The sequence below is a fragment of the Macrotis lagotis genome, chromosome 2 (genome assembly GCF_037893015.1).
Source record: "Macrotis lagotis isolate mMagLag1 chromosome 2, bilby.v1.9.chrom.fasta, whole genome shotgun sequence".
Classification (NCBI taxonomy): Eukaryota; Metazoa; Chordata; class Mammalia; order Peramelemorphia; family Peramelidae; genus Macrotis; species Macrotis lagotis.
Genome location: NC_133659.1, coordinates 124338245 through 124363135, shown reverse-complemented (window position 1 = coordinate 124363135; position 24891 = coordinate 124338245). Strand labels below are relative to the sequence as shown.

Genomic DNA, 24891 nt, shown 5'->3' with positions numbered 1-24891 from the left:
TCCACAAATGCAGATATTATACCTACAATAATTGCCCTATAGAATATGGATATTTACAAAGGCAGTTTATTTGTAAGATTAGAAAAATAAAATTAAGAAAATAAATTATGTCAAACTTTCAAAACACATCTAATCTGCTTAATCAGGTTTTCTTGTACAAATTTCTAGCAAGCTAAAAAATAATATATCAAATTTATGATATTCTAATGATAAGTAACAGAAAACTAAATTTCATCCAAGCATAGACAGACTTAATGCCTCAGTTGTCAATGTTATTTCTTTATCAACAACAATAGGAATCAAAAAGATCAGTTAGACATAAATACTTTCAGAAATTGTTCTGAGCACAAGATTTGGCTTTAAGTATTTTTTTCTTTTTTGGGAGAGGAAGCCTGGGCTTCTTCAGTGTAGAAAAATTCCAGTGCATTTACATCCTCCATGGATGTACATGGACACCTCTGAAACTTACAATCACAGAAAACCACCTGAAACTCTGTGGCCAAATTAGCTTATCTAATGGCCTTCAGTATAATGAAAGATAAACCTTTAATAAGCCACCAGAGAAAAACTAACATATTAGGTATGGAAAAATTCTTAGGGCAAACATTTTATGAAAAATCCTTAAATAGTCATTCATAAATTTTAGATAAGGTGAATTTTCTCTTTACCAGTTTTATGGAGGCATTATAATAAACAAATTGGGTATTTTAGGATAACATACTTTTATAATGAACAATAAGGAGACCTTACAAGGTGAGGCACTGTTGATAGCTAAAGAAAAGTTCATTTTTATTTAATTAAAAAAAAAGACTTTAAAGAGTCACAGATTCGGGATATATCTCAGAAGTCATCTAGTTCTGAATAAAAGATAATATATACTGGATTTTTTTTCACAAACTCCCATATCTGATTTCTGTGAGAATCTATGCCCCAGAACAAAGCTGAGGTGAATTTCTTCCTTGTTTATAAGATCCCAAGCTCACCTAACAAGCACTAAATAAAGCAGATGTTCCTTTAAAACCCAAAACATGGATATTAAGCACAACAATGCCATCTTTATTATGAATGTCAAAAAAATCTAAAACTCTCTGTAATGTAAATGTATGCTGAAGTTCTGTGTAATTAAGCTCCTAGATGTGTTTTTTTTTTAGGGATTCACAAGTATATTCTTTTGCTTTTAACTTTGTTGTCTCCCCTATTTAGAATGTGTTCTTCCAAAGAACAGCAACTCTTAATTTTCTACTTGTATCCTTAACACTTAGCATAGTGCTTAGCACATACTAAAATGAATATATGACTTTACTGATTTGGGAATTCTCTTCAATAATATGTTTTGCAACTGATTTGTGCCTGCTCAAGTGATGACTATTCTGGTCCATGTCACAGGGGATGCATTTAATGTGCTGAAGACCTTCCTCATTTTCTCTTGATATTTTGAGGGCATAAATTCAATACTCTAATCTACTTGTCCTTCACATGACAGTTGTCTTTCATATGATCAAATTATATTTTATTTCCTTTTTGACACTCTTTCCTCCTGTTCTTCACAGTTTCTCAGTGGTTATAAGGTACAGCTTGCCTGTTCATGTATATCTCCATTACTCTCAGTGATCCTTATTTTTAGCATTTTAAAGGCAATGATGTTACAAGTCTCACACGACAGACAGTAATACCAAAAAAAAAAAATGAGTACTAAAAAGGTAGGCCTTTGATTTCATGAGATGTTTGGGGTCAGTCAGTAAATTTCCTGAAGTCAATCCAGTGTCCTTCCTCCTGTTTAACTTTGGACCCAGTTTTTCTGAGCAAGTGGTGTACGAGCTTCCCAGGACATCCTTCCAAATGGATGTTAAAATCTAGATCCCGGACATTCTTCATCCATTTGGTCTTTTCTGTGAAGATGGTTAGGTTAGGTTAAACCTGCTGAAGGTCACAGATTCTATCAAGGAGATTCTTCAGGGCAATCAGCACAATTTCATCTGTAAACAAGAGAATCTGGAGAATCTCAGCAACCACACGGAATTCTTCAACCTGAACTCTGTGTTTCAGGGAATAATTACCTTTATTTTATGCCTCACCTGATATGCCTCACCTGATGTTTATTATTAGAGTATCACTGAATAGTGTTATTTGTATTGTGACATTTTTCAAGAAATCTTGAATGATAATGGTGACAGATAGGAAATGTCTTTGAGGCTATATTTTGTTCTAACGAGCCAAATTTTTTTTCATTATCAAAAAAAATAACAAAACATGTTCTGGTTTTTAAATCTTTCAGTTAATTGTGAAATGATAGTGATGTGGTCCATTTTAAAATATCACTTTTTTAATTTGCTTGTTTCCCACTAATACTCTCCTGTAGGCTTCCCCTGATTTGTGCATATATGACCAATAAAGATTTTACATTAACAGAAGAAGAAGGAAGGTAAGTCAGGAGTTACTGATGGTTCCACTTCAAGGACTTTTTGAGCAAGGATTTTGGAATTTTTTCCATGATTCTGGCATGTTCCCTTCCTGTAGCAATCTTGGAAAAGTATATTGCCTCTAGCACTTATCTCATCTATATAGCCTTTTTCCAAGCCTAGTACTTTTTCTGTTTTTATTATCTTTAGAACCATTTCAACTCCTCTACAAGCACATTTGGGACTCTGATATTAAGGTCCAAGCATGGTAGTTTCACCATCTCTGATGGAGAAAACAGTTTTTACAAATCTTTTCCTTTTTTTCTTGTTTGTAAAAAAAATCCTTCCATTTTCATTCTTGAATATCCTAAGGATGACTTTTTTAAAAACTAATTTACCCTTTACTGATTCTCTCTGCTTAATGATATGGTACTGATAATAATTTTCCATTAATAGTTCTTGGTAAGATTTAAGAATTTATATTCTAACCCAGTGTTGCCCTTGGCAGTCACATTTTTTTCTTTCTTTCAAATACTAAATCAAATATTTGTTAAAGCTCTTTCTGGGCTCCTCTGGGCTCCTCTGATTTATATCAGTTAAATTTCCAGAGAAAAATGATTATAGTGAATATTGATAATCATTTCTGTTGGCAAAAAAAATGCACTTAATAAGTTCTCACTTTCTTCCTTTCTTTCGTTCAAGAGGCTTAAGAAACGATATTAAGTTTCAAAGCTAAAAATTACACAGACTCATTATGTTTCATATGTGGCATAATATTAAATCTAAATTTGATAGAAATGTCTTTGTAAGAAATGTAATCTCTATTCCAAGATGCACAAAGTGTTAATGTAATGAGTCAGTTTTAAAAATTTGGCTGCTTGACTATTCATTAATAAGGGCCTAAAAATATCCACCTATAACTATTTAAATTTTATATTCAGAATTGTTTTCTTTCAGGGACTATTTCTTTTAAAAACAACAAAGCGTACTACAGTATTTTAAAAAATCTGAATTTTACTTTTATTTTTTTTTTGCAATTTATTTTTGCAATACTTTTATTTTTAAAAATACCACTTTTGAATTCTGGTTTCTAACCTTGTGACATTGTTCATTATTTGTGTCACTGAAAATACCAGAAAATACTTTCCATACCTGTCTAAATTTTGCACGGGCCTCTTTCTCCTTCATTCTTCCATGGGCAACTAAGTAATCAAACACTTCACCTGAGTCATAAAGGTAAAGCAGACAGTGAAATAAGCATTATTTTTCAATTTAAGGATATTTGCAATTTCAGGTTGTTTTTAAAGAGGTCATATGGCCAGCAATTTTGTCCATTATTAATTAATAACTGATCATTAATAAACTATGGGGCTTGGATGAAGAAGTTTGCTTAACATGTTAAAAAATGATCATAACCAGATAAAGCTTGTAAAATTGTATATATATATTGCACAACCAGAAAACCTTGCTTCCTGGTGTCATTTTCTTAGAAATACAGTTGAGTCAATTCTCTATTATTAGGTCATCAAAATAAAAATCACAAATATAATTCAGTTTTGGCTTTGGAATTTTTGGGGGGAGGCTACCTGAAGATTCAAGATTTATAACACTTTAACAACAACAGTCACTTTCATCATGACCCTCTCTCTCCTGCATAGTTTGATCTTCAGTCTCTAATTAAAACTCCTCTTCTGCATAAAGTCCCCTACTCAATGCTCTAGTCCATCCCAATGTCTCACCCTCTGAGAACATCTAGAAGACAACTTGTTTGTACCACTGTCTCCTCCACTGTTCCACAAACTCCTCAAAGCTTCAGATAGCATCATGCTTCTGTATCTGGTACATGGAGGCAGCCAGTAGTGCAGTGGATAGAGTGCTGTACGTGGAGTGAACCAGACCTGAGTTCAGATTCAGCTTCAGAGACAGATTTACTATCTGCAGGAGCCTGGGCAAGTCACTTAACCCACTCTGTGCCTCAGTTTCCTCATCTGTATAGATGGGGATAATACTAGCACCTATCTCTCAGGGTTGTAAAGCATTTTGAAAACTTTAAAATGCTAAATAAATGTTAACTATTATTTCTACCCATTTGTTCAGGGCCAAGCATAGTGATGGACATAAAGTATTTCATAAGTATCTGTTGCACTCAAATCTGAAAGCAAGAGAAACCTTGAATTCTTCTAGTCTATTCTAACACTTAACTCTTTCATAAAATGTTTTCCCATCTTGGTTTCTCTATTTATGGCAGCCTCAACACAGTGAGATGGTGAATTACCAAGGGAAGGCACAATTATGGCCAATTAGTATTAATATACTAATGTTTACAAGGAAATATTACTTTATATAGAAAGATAAAGGATATCCTATATCCCCATGAATTATTATTATATACTACATATGACTATAATTAAAAATCAAAGACTGAATTTGTTTTTTATTGCTAGTCTAATTTAAAGTGATGTAGCAGAATGATTTCTGAGAAAAATCTAAGGAAGTATGTTATTTTTGATATTAAAAAATAAAATCAAACAATTTTCTAAGGTCTTGTGTGAGCTAAAGCCTGGTAAATGCAACTCTCTTAAGAGCAGGGTGGGATATTTATTAAGTGCCTCTCATGTCCCAGGTCCTGAGCTGACACTGGGAATAAAAAGGAAAAACTACTGGAGAGCAGGTATGTACCCACACATAGATGTATATATAAGACAGCCACTAGGTACTACTGGGAGGGAGGTCCGGCGGATTGAGAGTTACGGGTGGCTCCCTACTGAGGCTCAGCTGTGACCTGTGTGGGGGCAACCAAGAAGATGACTAGAACAAAGGACAGGAAACTGCCAAGTGACTCTTGTCTCCTCTTTTGCTCTGCCCATGGAGCTCCAGGTACAGGTTGGGAGAATCCCTGATGATCTGGTCTGGTCTATGTGTGCTTAAGGGTAATTCTCAGTCTGAAGGACCTCAAGGAGCCAGTGTCTAGTAATAGGAACCTCAATGAATCCACAAGGCGAGTTTGACCCAAAACTTCCCCAAAGTAGCTTTACACCCAAGGATCTCTCTAGGATCATTTGGACTAACTGACAATGATGCGAAGACTAGCCCACTGGACGCTCTGTTTTCCCAAAGCCTCTGAAGGGCCACATCCCTACTGCTGAGGCAGAATCATACTGACCTATACCTAGCAAAGATAAATTGGCCTCATTTCTTGTTCCCATGTTGTATTTCTATTTATTTTTTTAAAGTCTACAAAACTTTTACTTTTTAAAAAAAATTTTTGTAAGGAAATGGGGTTAAGTGACTGACCCAAGGTCACATAGCTAGGTAATTATTAAGTATGTGAGGCCATATTTGAACTCAGGTCCTCCTGATTCCAGGGCCAGTGCTCTATTCCAGTGTGCCATCTAGCTGCCTCATACAAAACTTTTAAAGGAGAACACTTTTCCACATTTCCAGAACTAATTCAGTATCAATTGAAGTTAACAAGAACATGAGAATGGTTTCCAAAACACTGTCACAGACTTAAGTAGAATTGGCAAAAGCAACTCAGCTAAAAGAAACCAAATAGTAGGAGTAGAACTATTTACAGAAGTTAAATGGATCACTCGCTGACACTGTTTACTTGAGGGATTCTTAAAATTGTCTCCTATCCTACAGCCCTCACACCCAAAACATGAATGAAGTAAAGCTATGATTTTCCTATGCTTAATATTACCCATGTTACTATGCCTCCATTAAGATAGAAAGTTGACCTACTTTGTTGAAAGTTAAAATGCTTATGTTTTCATAATCAACACATCCTTGAAAATAGTTATGAAATAGAGAATTATCATTTGCCAAGGACATTTTGACCCGCTAGTCATGCTTGCCTTAACTCTTCCTACCCCCTTTTAGTAAAGGAAAATTACCTAAAGTTTATAAAGAATATTTGAACTTCTCTCACAGATAGATTGGCATAGAAACTATTCAGAAGGTAGAAAGAACAATTATATAACCATTAGTTCTTTAATGTTAAGTCTGTTATGTTTTAGAATCATGTTTTGAATAACTTGCAACACTGTATTAAAATCAATCTCTCAATATTATCATATAAGTTTGAGGTAATAATCTACATTATTTCAAGAATAAACTTTTAAAAGAACAAATCTACTAAAATATTCAATTCTGCATATCTAAAAATGGCACAATTAAACACAATAAATTAATTAACATTGTATAACACTATTTTCTTTAGAAGACTTGATAACAGACAATTGTAAAAAAGATAGTTCAGTGAGTAGGTTTTTGGATTTGAATTACTTTTGACTCAAGTATAATTTTCCTCACCTACAGAATGTAGTACTTAGACTAAATGACCTCGGAAGTTTCTTGCAGCACTGATGTTTTATATCCCATGTAAAATCTCTTGAACCAGAGAGACAAAAAGTCTTTTACAACTCAGATCAAAAATAGTGTTATAAGTAGTCACTGTAAGCCTTTTTAATGTGTAAAATGATGGAAATTTAAGTGCAAATAAATAGCATTTCAAGTGGTTATCCATTACCACTATGGGAACTTTTTTTTAAAGGAAAATACATTTAGACTTAGAATTTATAAATGAAAAATTCTCCCAGTCCTTGACATAAGAGCAGTAGCCTAGTTTGATGGTCACTACTGCTGGCTCTGAAACCAGGGCCTAAAATCTGGGAAAAGTGGACAGGTAATATGGAAGGAGACATAAGGACAGGATCAGCACTTGATTGGTTGATTCTAGTCCATCTAGCATTATTGCTTCCTTCCTACTTTTACATCCTTAAGTAGGAAACCCTCAAAGCACTGAGTTCAAAGGGTTTTTACTATTGGTAAATGCGAATAAAAGGCAACTAAAAACATATGTCTACAAAACCAATTAATAGATCAAAAAATCTAAAGTCATATGCAATGTTCCTTATCTAAGGCCCCTAGGGAGAAATTTAGGTAATATAAAAACAAAAATTAGCAACAAATATTTTTATCTTACACTGATTCATTTCCTCCTCTTTTTTCCACTAATACCTAAGCTAAAGAAAAGTAGACAGAATTACTGGGACACTCATTATAGAAATTAAAACCACGGGTAAGGCATCTGGGAGAGAAAAAGAGAACAAGGTAGGGAGTTTAGTCCAAATTCATTCCAACAGCTGGTGCCTCCTACATGTAAGGTAAGGTGCTAGTTATAGCTAAACCATCTCTGGATAGCCACCAGGTGGCAGTGCGGAGCCCGGACAGCAAAGAACTCAAAATGGGGCAGTCTGCAGAAAAAGATGAGATGCGGCAAAGTCTGTGTGACAGACAGTAGAACTCTTTTTTAAGAAGCTTTCAAAAATTTGACTACACATACCCTCAAGAACTTTAACATCGGGGGCGGCTAGGTGGCGCAGTGGATAAAGCACCGGCCCTGGAGTCAGGAGGACCTGGGTTCAAATCCGCTCTCAGACACTTAATAATTACCTAGCTGTGTGGCCTTGGGCAAGCCACTTAACCCCATTGTCTTGCAAAAACCTAAAAAAAAAAAATAATAATAACTTTGACATCAATTATGATGTAAGGGGAGAAGGGGAAGTAAATGAAAGACAATTTTCAGAGAAAGAACTGTAACAACTTGGAAAGCAGGAAGAATATTATGAAAAGCTTCCAACAGGATAAATATTTTGATCCCCCAGGCATAAGGAGTCATCGTGCTTTAGGATGACTGTTGTGGCCCTGTAAGCATAATATGTTGGAGAAAAAAGATCTGGGAGGCAGGGAGAATTTTTGCCATTGTCCAGGTCAAAAGTCAGGAGGCCCTAAATTAAAGTGAAAGAAAAGGAGATAGGATGAACTTAGGTTAGAATTACAAAGACTTTTATTTTAGTTTAGTTTATTGGCTAAGATGAGGGAGAGAGAAAAGTGTTGAGGATGACTCCTTGATGGTGAATCTAGTTGACAAGAAGGATCAGAGTGCCCTTCACAGAAACAGGGAAGTTAAGAGGAAGATCAGGGATAGAAAAACAGACTTGAGTTCCATGTGGGACATCCTGAAACCTCTGGAACATCAAGGGTGATAGGACCAGAATATAGGAGAGAGATGAAGGCTAGGCAGATGCAGGGGCCATCTACATAAAGAGGATCATTCAAAATAATGGGAGTCAAGGAAAAAAAAAGAGAAAGTCAATGAAAAAAATGAAGAGGGGAAGACACAGGTCCAACAAAGGAAACTGAGAAGCAATAGGTAGACAGGGAGCAGAACCAAGGAAGAATGGCAAAAGACTAGGAGTCAGCTGATAAAACATTTTTATAAATATCTTCTATCTTCTTGGGGGGGAGGGGGTTTATGTTTATTCTTATGTTTACACTTATAACATTCAATTTACATCAACGTATGGCATGGAAGCAATGTAGAGACTGTCAGACAGCCCTTTGGGGGGGGAGGGAAGGGAGGAGGGGGGAAAAATTGTAGAATTCAGAACCTTGAAAAAAATGATGGGTATAATTTACTATATAATTTACTATATAATATAACTGGAAAACAAATAAAATGTTTAAAAAAATTAAATGTCTTCTATGCTTCAGGTCACTGGAGAAGGAAGTGGCCAACCACTCCAGTATCTCTGCTCCAGTAGAATACGGTCCCTATAGGACCTCAGAGAATCTGAATGATGAAACAACAATACCCAGGCCCTGTGCTAGGCTGTTGGAATACAAAGGAAGGCAAAACAGCCTAAGGGGGGGGGGGACAACATGTAAACATCTACATATAAGACAATTTGGACATAATAAATACAAAGAAAGTTTCCCTTGAATGAAGTTTAAGGGGAGGAAGGGGGACAGGAAAGGTTTCTTGTAGAATTTTAGCTGGGACCTAAGGGAAAGCTGGCAAAACCTATATAGAGAGATGAGGAGAGCCTTTTAGATATCAGGGAACAAGAAGCAGATCAGTGTCAGTAGATCACAGAGTACATGGGGGCAGGAGATGGAGGATGGTGACAGACTATAGAGGGCTCTGAATATTAAGCAGAGAATTTTATATTTGATACTGTAGGCAACAAGATATTCTATAGGGAGTTGACATGGTTAGCCCTGTGTTCTAGTAAAATAATTTTGAGTGAAGAATTGGTTCAGAGTAGAGACAGACTTCTGGAAGGAACAACAATAAGTTATTGTAGCAGTCTAGGTATGAGGAGATGAGAGTCTGCATTAGAGTGAGGGCAATATCAGAAGATAAGGAAGGCATTTACAAGAAATGTTATTAAAGTAAAATTGACAAGTTTTTGCAAAAGATTTGATATGGAGGATGAGAAAGTTTAAGGAATTGAGGATGACACCTAGTTTGCAAGCTTGGGTGACTAGGAAAGGATGATGGTATCTTCAACGGTAATAGAGAAGTTAGAGGGGGTGGTTTCAGAGAGGAAGGAGAAATTATAAATTCAGTTTCAGACATGTTGAATTTAAGATATTTATGAAAATGTCGTTCAAGATGCCCAAAAGGTAGTTGGAGATGTGAGACTCAAGTCAGCATAGAGGTTAGGATTGGATAAAAGAAAGACAAGCATAGAGATGACAACAGAATCATTGGAGGCTGAAGAGATCACAGAACTCAGGGATGCACACACGACTTGGATGAAGATCTATACAGAAAACTGAGAAGGAGCCATCATAGCAGTAGGAGGAGATCCAGGAGAGAGTAGTGTTCAGAAAACCTAGAGAAAAGAGAGTATCCAAGAAAAGAGAATGATCAACAGGGCCAATATCTGCAGAGAGTTCAAGAATGAGGACAGAGAAAAGGCTATCAGATCTGGTAACTAAGAGAACTGTAAAAACTTTGTAGAACATGGTTTTAGTTGAAAGATGAGGTCAGAAGCCTGGTTGTAGAGAGTTAAGAATGTGATTAAAAAAGGAAATAGAGGTACCTATTATAGAGGCACTTTTCAGGGAGTTTGGCCACAAACAGGAGGAAAAATTTGAGATGATAAATAGTAAAGAGGGAAGGCTCATATAATAGCTTTTTGAGTGCCAGGATGAGAGAGGGAACCTGTAGGCAGGACAGATGTAGCCTGTAAAAAGGAAGAGACAGAACAGAATTGAGAGAAAAGGGATGATGGAGAAGCAGCAGAGGCTTTGTACCAGTGTCCTGCAAAAGACTGTAGGCAACCTGAGTCAAGCAAAAGGTATACTACTATTATTACTACCTTTGACCTTGCCCTGGTCTAGTCATAGGCTACAGATGTCAGGATGTTAGAGGATTGGTAAGTAATAGAGAGTAGGGTAATACCAATTAGAAAAGAGAAGTAAACCCTAAGTTGCTATAATTGGAAGAACTAAGGTGTTGTATAATCATATAATCTGGGCAACTTGACAGGAACAGCTGACTATTTAGAGGTGGTTAAGAGGTATGAATATACACAAATCAGACACATATTGGGCATTCCTAAATTAGGGACCCCTATAATTTAGATGATTCTGCCCACACTTTTGATCCATTTCCTTTCTTCTATCTTATTATTTACAACCACAATTCCTCTAATTCCATTTAGATCAGCCAACTAACCCCCTGCTATTACTATATTCTGAATTTCAGTTTCCCACAAAGGCAAAGGGCCTACTTACTGAATGGTGACACTGATAAGCAATATCTAAAATATGCCTCTAAACTCATTTTTCCAAAAGCCCTTAATAAATAGTAATTTTTTTTTAATATTTTTCAAGGCAATGGGGTTAAATGGCTTGCCCAAGGCCACACGGCTAGGTAATTATTAAGTGTCTGAGGCCGGATTTGAACCCAGGTAGGTACTTCCTGACTCCAAGGCCGGTGCTCTATTCACTGTGCCACCTAGCCGCCCTCACTGCACCACCTACCCACCCATCAGTAATTTTTTAAAGTAACTTCAAACTCCGCTGGGAAGTTTCCTATTTCTGAAAAAAGATAAATCTACATGTCAATGATTTTAAGCTACCAAATCTATTTTTAACACATAAAAGCACCTGTTCTTTTTTTTTTTTAGGTTTTTCCAAGGCAAATGGGGTTAAGTGGCTTGCCCAAGGCCACACAGCTAGGTAATTATTAAGTGTCTGAGACTGGATTTGAACCCAGGTACTCCTGACTCCAGGACCAGTTTATCCACTGCGTCACCTAGCTGCCCCTAAAAGCACCTGTTCTAAAATGAAAGGTAGATGAGAAAAGGGAAAAGGAATGCTATTATGGTAAATAATTAGATGTCTTTGTAAATAAAAGCTCAAGTAAAAACTTTTTTCTCAGCACTGTGTTCAATACAAACTATCCTAAATTCAACCTTTTCATTCCTGAAATTGCATGCATGCATGCACACACACACACACACACACACACACACACACACACACACAAACACACTTTAGATTCACGGCTATCTTCTTATTTAGAAACATATTTGGTTCAAACTTTTATGGATTATTAAAAAAATTACATAAATTGAGATTCTAATGTAGTTTAATTTGCAAATCAAGTACTTGGTCTAATAAATGCTTTTCTTTAATTTTTAATCTATGAAATAAAACAAGCATTTCTATAACATAGTACAATAAAAACAATGATTGCATATGAAACTGCAAATCTACTATACACAATTTGCTATTTATTTCAAATATGCAACAAAATTAGCATGTAAATTTCTTTATTTTCCACACCTTGACTGACTAGTATTTATTTTTCTATAGTTAACTTTTATAAAACACAATTTAGGTGTGTTCTTTTTGTCCCTTTATGATCCAGAATTTCAAATTATGCAAAATAGTTTTAAAAACTCATAGTAAGTTGGCCTACAAATTTCTAAAACAAAGTAACTTTAAATACTGCTAAGAATATGAATTTGATTGGCTCTAAGAGAATCCAAAACGAACATAAAATGCCTGTTAGAAACAAATAAACATTACATTTATATGGGTGTTATTTTTAGGTTTTTAAAAAGGCAAAAATAAAACAGATTCAGTAACAATATTTAAAATATACATGTGATATAATCATTGAACATTATTCTACCTTCTTAAATTTTTTTTAAATTTGCTATTTTTATCCCTTTAAGTGGCCATACTTACCCCCACTGGCATATTCCATTACTAAATACAGTGTCTTCTCTGTTTCAATAACTTCAAATAATTTTACTGAAAAAGAAAATTAGAAATAAAATTTAATAATTATCAGGATGAAATTCAAATTCATTTATAGTAATTATCAAGACAATAAAATAAAAAATTCACAAAATTCTGAAAATTAGTTATGATATACTATCAATTACATAAATCATATATATATATATATATATATATATATATATATATATATATATATATATTATTGGTTGGGAAAAATGAACTAAAATTTCTGCTTCCCAGGTTATCATTCCAAAAATTATTTGTCTAAAGGATATTAGTGGATCAAGATTATACAAACTTTGTTGGATCAAAACTAGTTACATTTCCATTCCTTTTAGGTTTGTTGTTTTTTTTTAGGTTTGGTTTTTTTTTTTTGCAAGGCAAATGGGGTTAAGTGGCTTGCCCAAGGCCACACAGCTAGGTAATTATTAAGTGTCTAAGACTGAATTTGAACCCAGGTACTCCTGACTCCAAGGCCAGTGCTTTATCCATTACACCACCTAGCTGCCCCCATTTCCATTGCTTTTACAGCACATAACCTGTCAAGTAAAATGACCAAAATTAACACATTTTTTCATGTGAAATAGGCATATGATAAAGCACTAATTGCTTTACTTTTAAATGAAAATTTTTTAGCCTCATAATTCAACAAATAAAATAATTCATTTCTATATGTTTTTGGACTCTGAGATCTCGTTTGCATAGTTTTTAAAAATGCTAGAAAAATACTTAAGCAATGTTAGCTATAGGGCACTCATAATTTCATGATATTTCTTAGTCTTAAAGATACTACGTAAATCCCAGCATCACAAATTAATGAAAATAGATTATGAAATCAGATCTGATGCCATTATCCATCCATTAACTAGAGAAGTTAAAGATGGTACTCACTGATAAGAGCCACAAAAAAGAAGAAGAAATGATGAGAAAAAGAGAATACAAGTTACAGGAAGATCAGAGAGGGGAAGAGAAGACAATACAAACAATGGAAATAACATTAAATTTGTACTAAATAATTTGGGTTTGAGTCTTGGCTCTGTAAAGTGAGATCTGAGAGAATGAGAGAAAGGTAAGGAGGAAAGGCAAGAAGACTGGCCCACTATGACCAAACATCTATTTTAGCTACAAAAATAAACTGGCTGTTCTCCCTTCACCACAGTCCTCAATCAAAGTCTGGTAAGGAAGAGTAATAAAGGAATTCCCAGTCCCAAGCAGCCTTGACTTTTGTCTCTGCCATAATTAATAGTTTAGCACAGTGTTTGGTGCAGACTAAGTATTTAATAAATAATGACTGATTATGAAGCAGGGTTAGGGGAAATTTTCTAGAGTGCATTTTTTACTACATTATAAAGGAAAGGTATCCTTTGGCAATAAACTCTCCTAATTCTCAGACAGTTGCCTAAGACTGCGGCATGGGAGCTCAACTAGGGCACATGCTTCATGAAGGACGACTCCTCTACAGCACACTGACCCAGTGGACAAGAGACTGCCCTGACCCTGCTCTGGACTAAGCCAGAGGGCAGTGCAGAAAGAAGACAAGCTACTTCAAGGTTAAAAAGAAAAACAAAAATAAACTAAATAGCTAAATGGTTAAAGAAAATAGGCTGAGAGATTGCTTTGGATTAGGTTTCTCTAATATTGACAATGTAAAGCCTACTCAGCATTTAAGGGGAGTATCTGACCACTTCATTGTTACTGACAGACGATAATGGGTAATGAAAAGAGCAGAAGACCTAGTGTTTTAGCACTTTGTTCCTCCTAGTTGCGCAAACAACAGCAAAATAGACTCTTTCAATCCATTCATTCATTTATAAAATTGGAAAGATACTACTTGTAACTACCTTCTTCACAAATTTGTTATGAGGAACAAATGGTCTGATGTATGTAAAGTTCTCTATAACTTTATAAATATAAGCTATTTCCACTTTTAGACATGATTTTTTAAAATGTAATTTTAAAAGACAAACTTTTTATAAGTATCTTTTTATTATTAGTCAAAACATTTATTTAGAGGCAGTTGATGAAGCAGTGTATGAAAAAGCCGACTTAGGAAAAGGCAGGTAGGAAAACCTGAGTTCAAATCCAGTCTAAGATACAGATTATACAGGTGATGCTGGGCAAGGCCCTTTTGTTAATGTCAGTTTTCACAGCAGCAAACTATGGATAGTAACAGTGCCCACCTCACAGAGTGGATGTGAGGATCTAATGAGATCATAATTTTTAAAAAGTGTTTAGGCATCTGGAACTTAGTATGGAGGCATCATAAATGATTATTTCTTTCCCCTTTCCTATTTAGAACTTACCAACAATTGAGATATCACCAGGCAATAATGTGGCACACATAAAATTATTTATGACTATGTTTGGATACAAAATGCTTATATCTACCTTTCGATCCATTCATCTATCCATATAGCCATCCATTCATAATCTATTAATTTATCTAAATAATCATACTAAAAGTTCTTTGAGGATAAAGAACATGCAAAGTAAATAACTATTTGACAATTATTTGTGAATTTAGTGATTTTGCAAGATGTTTCATGTTGGACTCCCATTAAGTTTGTATCAATCTTAAAGTGAGTATTAATAGATTAAAATTTCTTAATTTAGAATTCAAATAAATGGTCATAGAGTATAATGTAAAGGAATTTCATATATCAATAATTTTCTATTAAACCTGAGTACTAATGGCTAAGCTCAAAATACATGTAATTTCAAAGAATTAAAAAGCTATTTTGATAATTCCATTTATTAGGAATACCTAAATCATATAATCTCAATTTAAAGGGAACTAAGATACAAAAGTCATATTAATGGTAAGTAGATCCATCTCTAATCACATCTACATTTTTTATAGTAATTGAAATTCCATTTACCTCCTTATCAGTGGTTTCTTTTTTTTTAAATAAACATTTCATTTTCTGGATTGTCTCCAATTACCTTTTCTCTTTGATTATCCCTATACAGCTCTAAATGTCTCCTTTTCCAATGAAAAAAAAATCTTATTAGACTTCTATATAGTAATAAACACATAAAAACACATACCGATATTGGGATGATTCAATATCTTCATTATTCGTACTTCCCGAAATAACTGTCAAAGAAAGAAATTATTTAAACATTTTTGTAAAACATTTAAATATGATCTCCTTTGAATAAAAGAAGCTACACAGACACAATCACATGAAATCAGAATGAGAATACAACAAATTCCAATATCACAATATTGAACTAGTTTTGGTTCCATCATTGTTACTAATTATTCAAACAACTTTGAGTATAGCATTTAAATTTTCTAAAGCTGAGTTTCCTCATCTGCTTGCCCAAGGCCACACAAGCTAGGTAATTATTAAGTGTCTGAGACCGGATTTGAATCCAGCTACTCCTGACTCCAGGGCCGGTGCTTTATCTCCTATACCACCTAGCCACCCCAATAAGATGATTTTTAAGATCTCTTCCAGAGGTGACATTTTATGACTCAATATGTACATACACACACATATATTTTAATTCAGTACTATATGGATATACATGATTTAATCTATAAAGGCATCTTCTACTAGCAATACAAACTTCTCACCTTAGTGGAAGATTAATGAATTGCAACTGACAAAAAAAAACAAACCCATAACTTGATATTCAATTAAATTCCTGATGATCAATTACCCTGAACTTCTTAAAGTCTTTCTGGTTTGTTAGGATTTGCTTATCTCACAGATTTTTAATTCCAAGATCTACAGTATAAGTAATAATGGAATATACTTCTGGGCTACATGTGACATTCTTGCCAACTATAAAATGAAAATTGTTGATAACAATTATTTTTTAAAATTCAACTTTATTTCATTTTTTTTTTGTTTCAAATGTTCCCCTTACCCTGCCACCCTTACTTATCCATAAAAAAACAAGAAAAATAAAACAATTATAAATACTTAGTCAAGCAAAACAGATTTTAATAATAATTAAAAAGTTTTAAAAAAAGTCAGAATCTGCACTCTAAGTCCATCACCTATATGCATATGTATGTGTGTATATATATATATAATATACACACACACACACACACACACACACACACACATATGTAAATAGGATCATGAGGCTTTTGAAACTGACAGCTGGTTTTATTGTGCTGATGAGAGCTCCTAAGTGTTTCAAAATTATGTGCTTTCACAGTGGTGGTGTATTCTTCTCCTGGTTCTACATTCATCAGTTTGCATCAGATCATATAATTCTTTCATTTTTCTTCCCCTTCATCATTTCTTTAGGTGAAAAAAAATTGTTTTTTAACAAATTACACATAACACTGTTTGAACAAAGGACCAAAGACTATTACCTTTAATTTAGAAAAAAAACAAACAAACAAAACCTGATATTGTCTGATCTTGCTATCTCTTATACTTTATGTTAAGAATATGATTTCTCTCTCATCACATTCAATTTGGATCAATGTATACCATGGAAATAATTGCCTTCTTTGGGGGGTGGGGGAGGGAAGTAAGATTAGGGGAAAAATTGTAAAACTCAAAATAAAATCTTTATAATTAAAAAAAAATCTGCGCAATCTATATATCTATAAATGCTAATCCACTTCACTTCATATAAATGAGCAAAACAATTCCTAATAATTGCTTTAATTTCATTTTCACTGGTGGTACATTCATTCACTCTAGTAATCTGGTTTTCTTCTTTCTTTTTTTTAATGAAATAAACCAATGGCTTATAAATTTTATTGGGGAGTTTTCCTAATACCAACTCTTAGTTTTATTTATTATTATTATTTCAGTTTCTTTCAATTATCTCAATCACTTTCAATTTTAATCTTTTGAATATTAAAATTTCCAATTTGGTGTTTAGTTAGGGATTTTTAATGTGTTCTTTTTTTAGTTGCATGACCAATTCATTGATCTGTTCTTCTTTATTTTGCAGATATAAGCATTTAGAGATAGAAACTTTCCCCTAAGTACTGCTTTAACTGAATCCCATAAATTTTGGTATGCTGTCAGTTATCATTCTCTTTAATGAAATTATTTGTTTCTATGATTTATTCTGTGACCCACACATTCTTTAAGATTAAGTTTACTTTTCAATTAATTATTAATCTAGATTTCCTTGGTCCTTTTTTGAATATAACTTTTATTGCATTGTGATCTGAGAAAGATATATTAGTATTTGTTTTTCTTCATTTGGTTGGGAGGTTTTTATGCCCTGATACATGATCAATTTTTGTAGACTGCCAAGTACCACTGAGAAAACATCTAATTTTTCTAAAATACTATTTATCTCCTTAGCTCCTTTCTTTATTTTTCAGTTTGCTTTATCTAGTTCTGAGAGGGAAAAGTTGAGATATCTTACTTATATAGTTTTACTATCTATTTCCTCATCTAACTGATTTAACTTTTTAAGAATCTGGATGCTATACCATCTGGTGAATATATTTAGTATTAATATTACTTCATTTTCTGATTCCTTTCCCCCGCTTATCCCTTTTAGTTACATCTATTTTTGTTTTTGTTTTGTCTGAGATCATGATTGTTCCCCCTGCTTTTGTTTACCTTAAGCTGAAACATGAGAGATTCTGCTCTAGTTTTTCTTAACTTTACTGTATGCGTTTCTCTGCTTCAAGTGTATATATGTTAAACAATCCACTCAGCTAGCTGCTTCCATTTTGTGGGTGAATTCATTTCATCAATATACAACATTTACAGTGGATTACTGTATATTTTCCTTTATTCCATTCCCTTCCCCCTCTTGTCACTTATCCGTCTGTCCTTTCACCCTATCTCACTTCAAAAATGTTTCTGTTCACCATCTCCCTCACTACCCTCTTTTCTATCAGTCATGAGAGTCCTAAAGCAGTAAGATTTCCCCCACCTTTCCCCCCGATTTTCTCTTGGGGAGGTTCCTGCCCTCACTTGGTAATCCACAGGTAATCCCAGGCTGGGAATTATATATAAACCTTGATGTGACCATTACCCTCTCTTCCCTTTCTGGGTCTGCCATAGCCCTGTCTGCAAAGCCTGTCTCCCCACCCCCCCCATACTTCCAGTTCTGGAAATTGAGGGCTCTGAGAAATTCTGTCAAGGCAGTATTTCCTGGAAGAGTCTCTTTCTTTTTCTTCGTGTGGGAGGAGGGGGTCACCTGCACTGAGGACTAAATGACTGAGACACAATAAAAATGTTGGAAGAAAAAACAAGATACCCCTCCCTCTGTAGTGCACATTATATTTCTATAACCAGTTCAGTGTGTTAATCCCTCTTTGAGCCAATTCTGATGAGAGTAGGGTTCAAACATTGCCTGTCATCCACCCTCGTTTATGTGATAATTTACCACATCCTATCTCTCCCTACTTCATTTCCCCAATGCATCTTTCTCTTCTCTTCATTCTCTTTTTAAAACCATCTCATCATAGCTAACTCATACCCATTAACTATATACATTCTGCCTAACTGCCCTAATAATGATAAAGTTCTTAGAAGTTACAATTATCACCTTTCCCTGCAGGAATGTAAACAGAACTTTTTGAATCCATTATTTCTCTTTATTTGAAAGTTAATTTTCTATTCAGCTCTGGTCTTTTCATCAAGAATGCTTGAAAGCCCTCCATTTCATTAAATATCCATTTTTCTCCCTAAAGTGTTACCCGGTAGGTGATTACTAGTGGTAATTGTAGCTCCTTTGCCCTTCAGAATATCTAATTCCAAGTTGTCCGATCCTTTAATGTAGAAACTGTTGAATCTTGTGTTAAACTGTGGCCCTACAATATATGAATTGTTACTTTCTGGTTGCTTGCAATATGTTCTACTTGACCTGGGAGCACTGGGATGAATTTCTTTCAAGAAGTGAATGGCGAGTTCTTTCCATTTCTATTTTACCATTTGATTCTAAGATAACAGAGTGATGTTTTCTTGATAATTTCTTGACATATGGCATCTAGGCTCTTTTACTGGCCTTTCAAGTAGTCCAATAATTCTTAAATTATCGTTCCTCTACCTATTTTTCCAGGTTGATTGCATCTGACCAATTCTACTTTATAAGACTTTCTTTTCTTGAGTGAATTTTTTATACCTCTTTTCTATCTCGCCAATTCTACTTTTAAAAAGTTTTTCTCTTTGATGGATTTTTGTGCCTCTTTTACTAAGCTGATGATTCTCTTTTCATGATTTTCTTGAATCAACTTGTTTCTCTTTTCAATATTTTCCTCTTTTACCTAATTTTAAAAATTCTTTTTGAGCTCTTCCAGAATTCCAGAATTGGGGCCTGACACCAATTCACACTTTCTCTTTGAGACTTCAAATATAACAGTTTTGATGTGGCTGTCTTCTTCTGAGTTTGTGTTTTGATCTTCCCTGTCATCACAGTAACTTTCTATGGTCAGGTTCTTTGTTATTAGCTAATTTTTGCAGGTAATTTCTTGATTTTGAACTTTATATTAAAATTGAGCTCTGCTTTGGGCCGGAAGGGGCTCTTTTTTTTCATCCTGATGCTTTTAGAGCTAGTTTGGGGATATCTAGAAGTTTTCAGTTCTTTTGAGCTGAGATGATTTAAGGAAAGTTGTGTTTACTGCTCTCCTGACCTGGGCTCTGGTCTGTCAAGTACTCTTTTCCACCCTAGAACTGTGATTAGTCCCCACTTCCATGGGGCCTCAAGTGCCAATGTGTTAGCATTTTGACTTGCTCTAGAATTGAGACACAGAATCATTTGTAGTCAATGCAAGAATCCTGCACTCAATGCCAGAGGATGTCTGCTTGTCCAAATCCCTTATCATCTGTGGGCTGTGAGCTCTAGGCTCAGAGGCCTGCTAGGGCACAGCACTGCATTCCACTATCACTCCAGGGAGATCGACCTCTTCTACTAACCTTCTAAGTCACGGAATAGAAAATTGTTTCACCTCAATGTGGGTTTTGCCATCCAGAATTCATTTTAAAGTTTATTTGAATATTATTTGGAAAAGAATTTGGAAGGGCTCCTGTGACTCCTGGCCTTTACTCTGCTACCTTGGCTTTGCCTCTTCCCCTTCATCAATTCTTATAGCACATTACTACACCATATATATATATATATATACACCATAACTTGGTCAACTGTTTCCTCAATCAATGGTCATTCCTTATTTTTAATTCTTTACCACTAAGAGAAGAGGAGCTAGATTTTCTGTAAATATGGGTATTTACTAATATAATAATACCCTTTTCTTTGAAATCATTGGGGTATAGGCATATACGTGGTATCACAGCATTGCTAATGGGTTTGGGGGCATAGTTTCAAATTGTTTTACACAACGTCTAGGGCAATTCACAGTTCTACCAACCATGTATTAATGTACATGTTTTCCTAAAGACCCAGATGTCATTTTCTCTTTCAGTCAAATGTATCAAAATGATAAGTATAAGAGATGGCACTGAAAATTGCTTGAATTTATTAATATACCAGAGAACTTTTTCAAATGGCTAGTTTTACTTTGGATTTCTTTCTCTTAAAAATGCCATTTATCAATTGTATAATGGCTCTTCTTCTTAGAAATCTGAACCAGTTCCCTAAACATCTTAGAAATAAAATTTTAGAGAAACTTGATGTAAGCATTTTAAAAATTTACCATTTCTATTCTAATTTTAGCTGCACTGTTTTTTTTTTGGGTGCAAAAACTTCTATGTAATCAAAATTGCCCAGTTTACCTTCTTTAAGCCTCTCCATCTCACTTGGTTATGAATTTTTCCCCTATCCACTGAAATGACAAGTAATTTCTTCAAAGCTTCTCTAATGTTTATGATATTACCACTTCTATCTCAATTATGTACCCATTTGGAGCTTTTCTTGTTATGTATAAAAAAAAAATTTGGTCTATAACTGGTTTCTGCTAGATAGTTTTCTATTTTCCCCAAATGAAATCTGCCACAATAGCTGGGATTGGCAGTGGGGCAGTGATGAAATACGACTTTAGTGGTGTGCTTCTATAGGTTGTGTAACTAATCTGATTGACATCTCTATTTCTTACCCTTTTGCAAACTGTTCTAATAATTATGGCTTGATAGTATAATTTGATATCTGGTGATGCTACATACCCTTCACTGTTTTTTTTATTTTATTCCTTTAATATTATTGATTTTTTTCTCCAGATGAACTTAATGGTATACTATAAATTTTAGAGTCTTTATGGTCAGTAAAATATGTATTAGTTCAACCTTTTTGCATTTATTTGTAATTTTTATGTCCTGATATTTAACCAATCAATTTTTATAAAGGTGTCCCCACATAGCTGAGAAACTGGTATATTTCTTTCTGTTTCCATTCAATATTCTTCAAATCAATGATATTAAACTTTTTTTTTAGGTTTTTGCAAGGCAAATGGGGTTAAGTAGCTTGCCCAAGGCCACACAGCTAGGGAATTATTAAGTGTCTGAAACTGGATTTGAACCCAAGTACTCCTGACTCCAGGGCCAGTGCTTTATCCACTACACCACCTAGCTGCCTCGATACTAAACTTTTCTAAAAATCTATTAAGATACTTAATTTCTTGCTTAATTTAGGTTGGAGAGGGGCAAGCTGAGATTCTCCCACCATTATGATTTTACTATTTTCTCTCTTAATTTTAACTTTTCATTTAAAACAATCAAATGCTATGCCATTTAGTGCAAATATGTTTAGTATTGTTATTAATGCACCATGGCACCTTTTACCAAAGGTAGTTTCCTTGTTTATTTCTTTTTAATTAGGCCTGTTTTTTTCCCTTTGTCTGAGATCATATTTGCAACCCTGTTTTTTTTAATTTTAGCTGAAGCATAAGAAATTCTGCTCCATGTCCTTATTTTAACTATGTGTATTTTTTTTGTTTCAAACATCTTTTTTTTCTTTTAAAGAAAGACTTTACTTATTTTGAGTTTTACAATTTTCCCCCCAGTCTTTGCTTCCCTCCCCCCACTCCCCACAGAAGACAGTCCCTGCTAGTCCTTACATTGTTTCCATGGTAGTTTCAAACACTTCTTCTAACAAACATGTCACTGGGATTAAGTTTTAAATCCATTCTACTAACTTCCATTTTATGGGTGAGTTAAATTCTATCCATGTTCACAACTATGATTACTGAATATTTCTTTCCATTCTATTCTCTTACTTTTCCTTTTTTTATTCCCAGTCTCCCTTTAAAAAAGACAGTTTTGTTTCTAATTCATCTCTCCTCAAATCTACATTCCCTTTATCATTTCTATTTGTGCACATATATTTGTTTCACTAATTCAAATGAGAGTGATTCACTAATTCAAATGAGAGTGACATTAAAGTATCTCCAGTTCTCCACATCCACTACTTTAACCCTTTTTCTATAGACTTCTACTTGTACATCCCATTTAAATGAAATAATTCCTTCATTCTTTCTCTCCTTTCTTCCCTTGCTCAGTATACTCTTCCTCCCCATTCTTTCCATTTTTCTATTAAAATAATCACCTATAGTCACATCTCTATTCTGTTGTGCCACACTCTTAAAATACTGTTTATAAGGAAGTGATAATAATAAAAGTACTGGTAGAATGATTCTAGGTTTAATTTAATCTTTTGACTTCCCCCATTCTCTTTTTGATTTGCTATATAATCTTGTCTCTAGGTTTATATCTTCCTCTTTCTAGGGATCAATTGCCCCATTTTCCAAGAAATTCAATTTTCCTTCTCCTGATGTAAAATTCTGTCCATGGAGGACTTTCAGGGGAAAGAATCCCAACCTGTAAAACCCCCTGAAACACTCTTTCAGGGGAAAGAATCCCAACCTGTAAAACTGTTGTTGTTTTACTTAGTCAATCATCTCTGATTCCGACTGACAGAGCCTGCCATTTCCTTCTCCAGCTCATTTTAAAGATGAGGAAACTGAGACAGAGTTAAGTGACTTGGGCAGAGTCAAATAGCAAGCTAGTGACCGAAGCTGGACGAACTTAGTTCCTTTTTATTACAGGGACCAACACTATCCACACCACCACCTAGCAGTCACAGACTGATCACCAATAAGGTTCCAATCTCCTCTGTATCTGCTGAATTGTTTTCCAATTTTCTCAACAAGTTTTACCAAGTAGTGTATTCCTATCTCAAAAATTTAAATCTTTACATTTGTCAAATAAGTTAACTATAATCATTTATTACTGTGAACTGTAGATCTATTCAGGGTTTTGTTTTTCATCAGTCATTCCTTCAAATTTTTTTGGTCAATAATATAGAGAACTTTAAATATTATTTTTTTTGTTATAATAGCTATCCTTTTTAATTCTGACATCTTCTCAACTGATTTTTCTATTTGTGCTCTAGGACTTTAATTGAATTTTTTTCCTCTTAAAATCTTTGGTAATTGTAACTTCTTAATCTTCAAATTCTGCTGCCATTTACTTTTTGATTCTTCCTTCTCTGATGAGATCTAGACTACAACCTTCACTAAACCTACTCCGACTTAGAGGAATTTACTTTTCACTGGCCTTGGTCTTCCCTCTTTCACCACAATTCTTCCCTTCTCCAGCTGGGTGGAATCAGTATATGCTGATTTTTACAGGCTTAAAGGAGGGTATATGGGTTAAGTCTCTTTAGTTAGAGATTTCCTAATCTGAGAACTATTCTCTCTCTTGCTTTCTCTCTTACACACACACACACACACACACACACACACACACACACGGGCGCATGACAGATTCAATGTGTACAGCATGCTGCAATAGTTGAGGAAAGGCAAGAAGGGGGGGGCATCAGCAGAGACTCTACCCTAAGGAGAATCCCTGAGTCCTCCCAAGAATAATCCAAAGGATAAATATGTTACTTTGCCTGAGTGGGTAAATGATATTGGATAAGTGCTTTAATGAATATAGTGCTCCAGCATTAAATAAAAATTTTGACTTCTTCCTTTCTTGTCCAGGGAATTCAGCAGCAACTTTCTACCACTGATGCAGAATTTCTCTTTTAAGAGTGAGGGCAAAATGGAGAAAATGCTGAATCTATCATCTTAGTGGTTGATGTGAACAGAAAGAATTTCAGTTACTTTGCTAGGAAAATTGAAACCTTCTGATCCCAAATTGCTTCTCCAATTATCTTCATTATAAAAACCTTTGACCTCATCTCCCACTCTCTCCTCCTTTTTCCCAATTTCTTCTCCTTGACAAAAGCAACCCTTCTATTAGTGTTTGATCCCATCACTTCCCACCTTCTCCAGATTATTGCAAAATCAATTATTGCCTCTAACTTCCTAATCTTCATCTTCTATCTACTAGTTCCATTCCTATTTCATTAAAAATGCCTCAGTCTCAATACTTAAATTAAAATATAATACCTATAAATTAAAAAAGGTAACCAGCCTAAAAAAATATACTCTTTGGAACCAAGCCTTTTAGACTAAGTATAATGTGCTTAGGTT

At 34.5% G+C, this 24891-nt stretch overlaps 1 protein-coding gene across 10 annotated transcripts in view; it reads right to left on the bottom strand.

Annotated features, from left to right (window-relative positions):
- MARK1 (microtubule affinity regulating kinase 1) overlaps positions 1 to 24891 on the bottom strand; it is a 149804-nt gene that overhangs the window by 54412 nt on the left and 70501 nt on the right. For 8 of the 10 annotated variants that reach the window (XR_012475729.1, XM_074222706.1, XM_074222707.1 and 5 more), the window contains exons 4-6: positions 15561 to 15609; positions 12456 to 12521; positions 3552 to 3622 (exon numbers count right to left, since the gene is read on the bottom strand). Coding sequence is in view for 9 of the 10 variants with exons in the window: in XM_074222706.1 (XP_074078807.1) it covers positions 3552 to 3622; positions 12456 to 12521; positions 15561 to 15609 (186 nt within the window). In the remaining variant the exon portion in view is untranslated. Of the gene's footprint in view, positions 1 to 3551; positions 3623 to 7746; positions 11908 to 12455; positions 12522 to 15560; positions 15610 to 24891 lie in introns of those variants that run through there. The other 2 variants (XM_074222712.1, XM_074222709.1) reach the window with 2 other exon arrangements.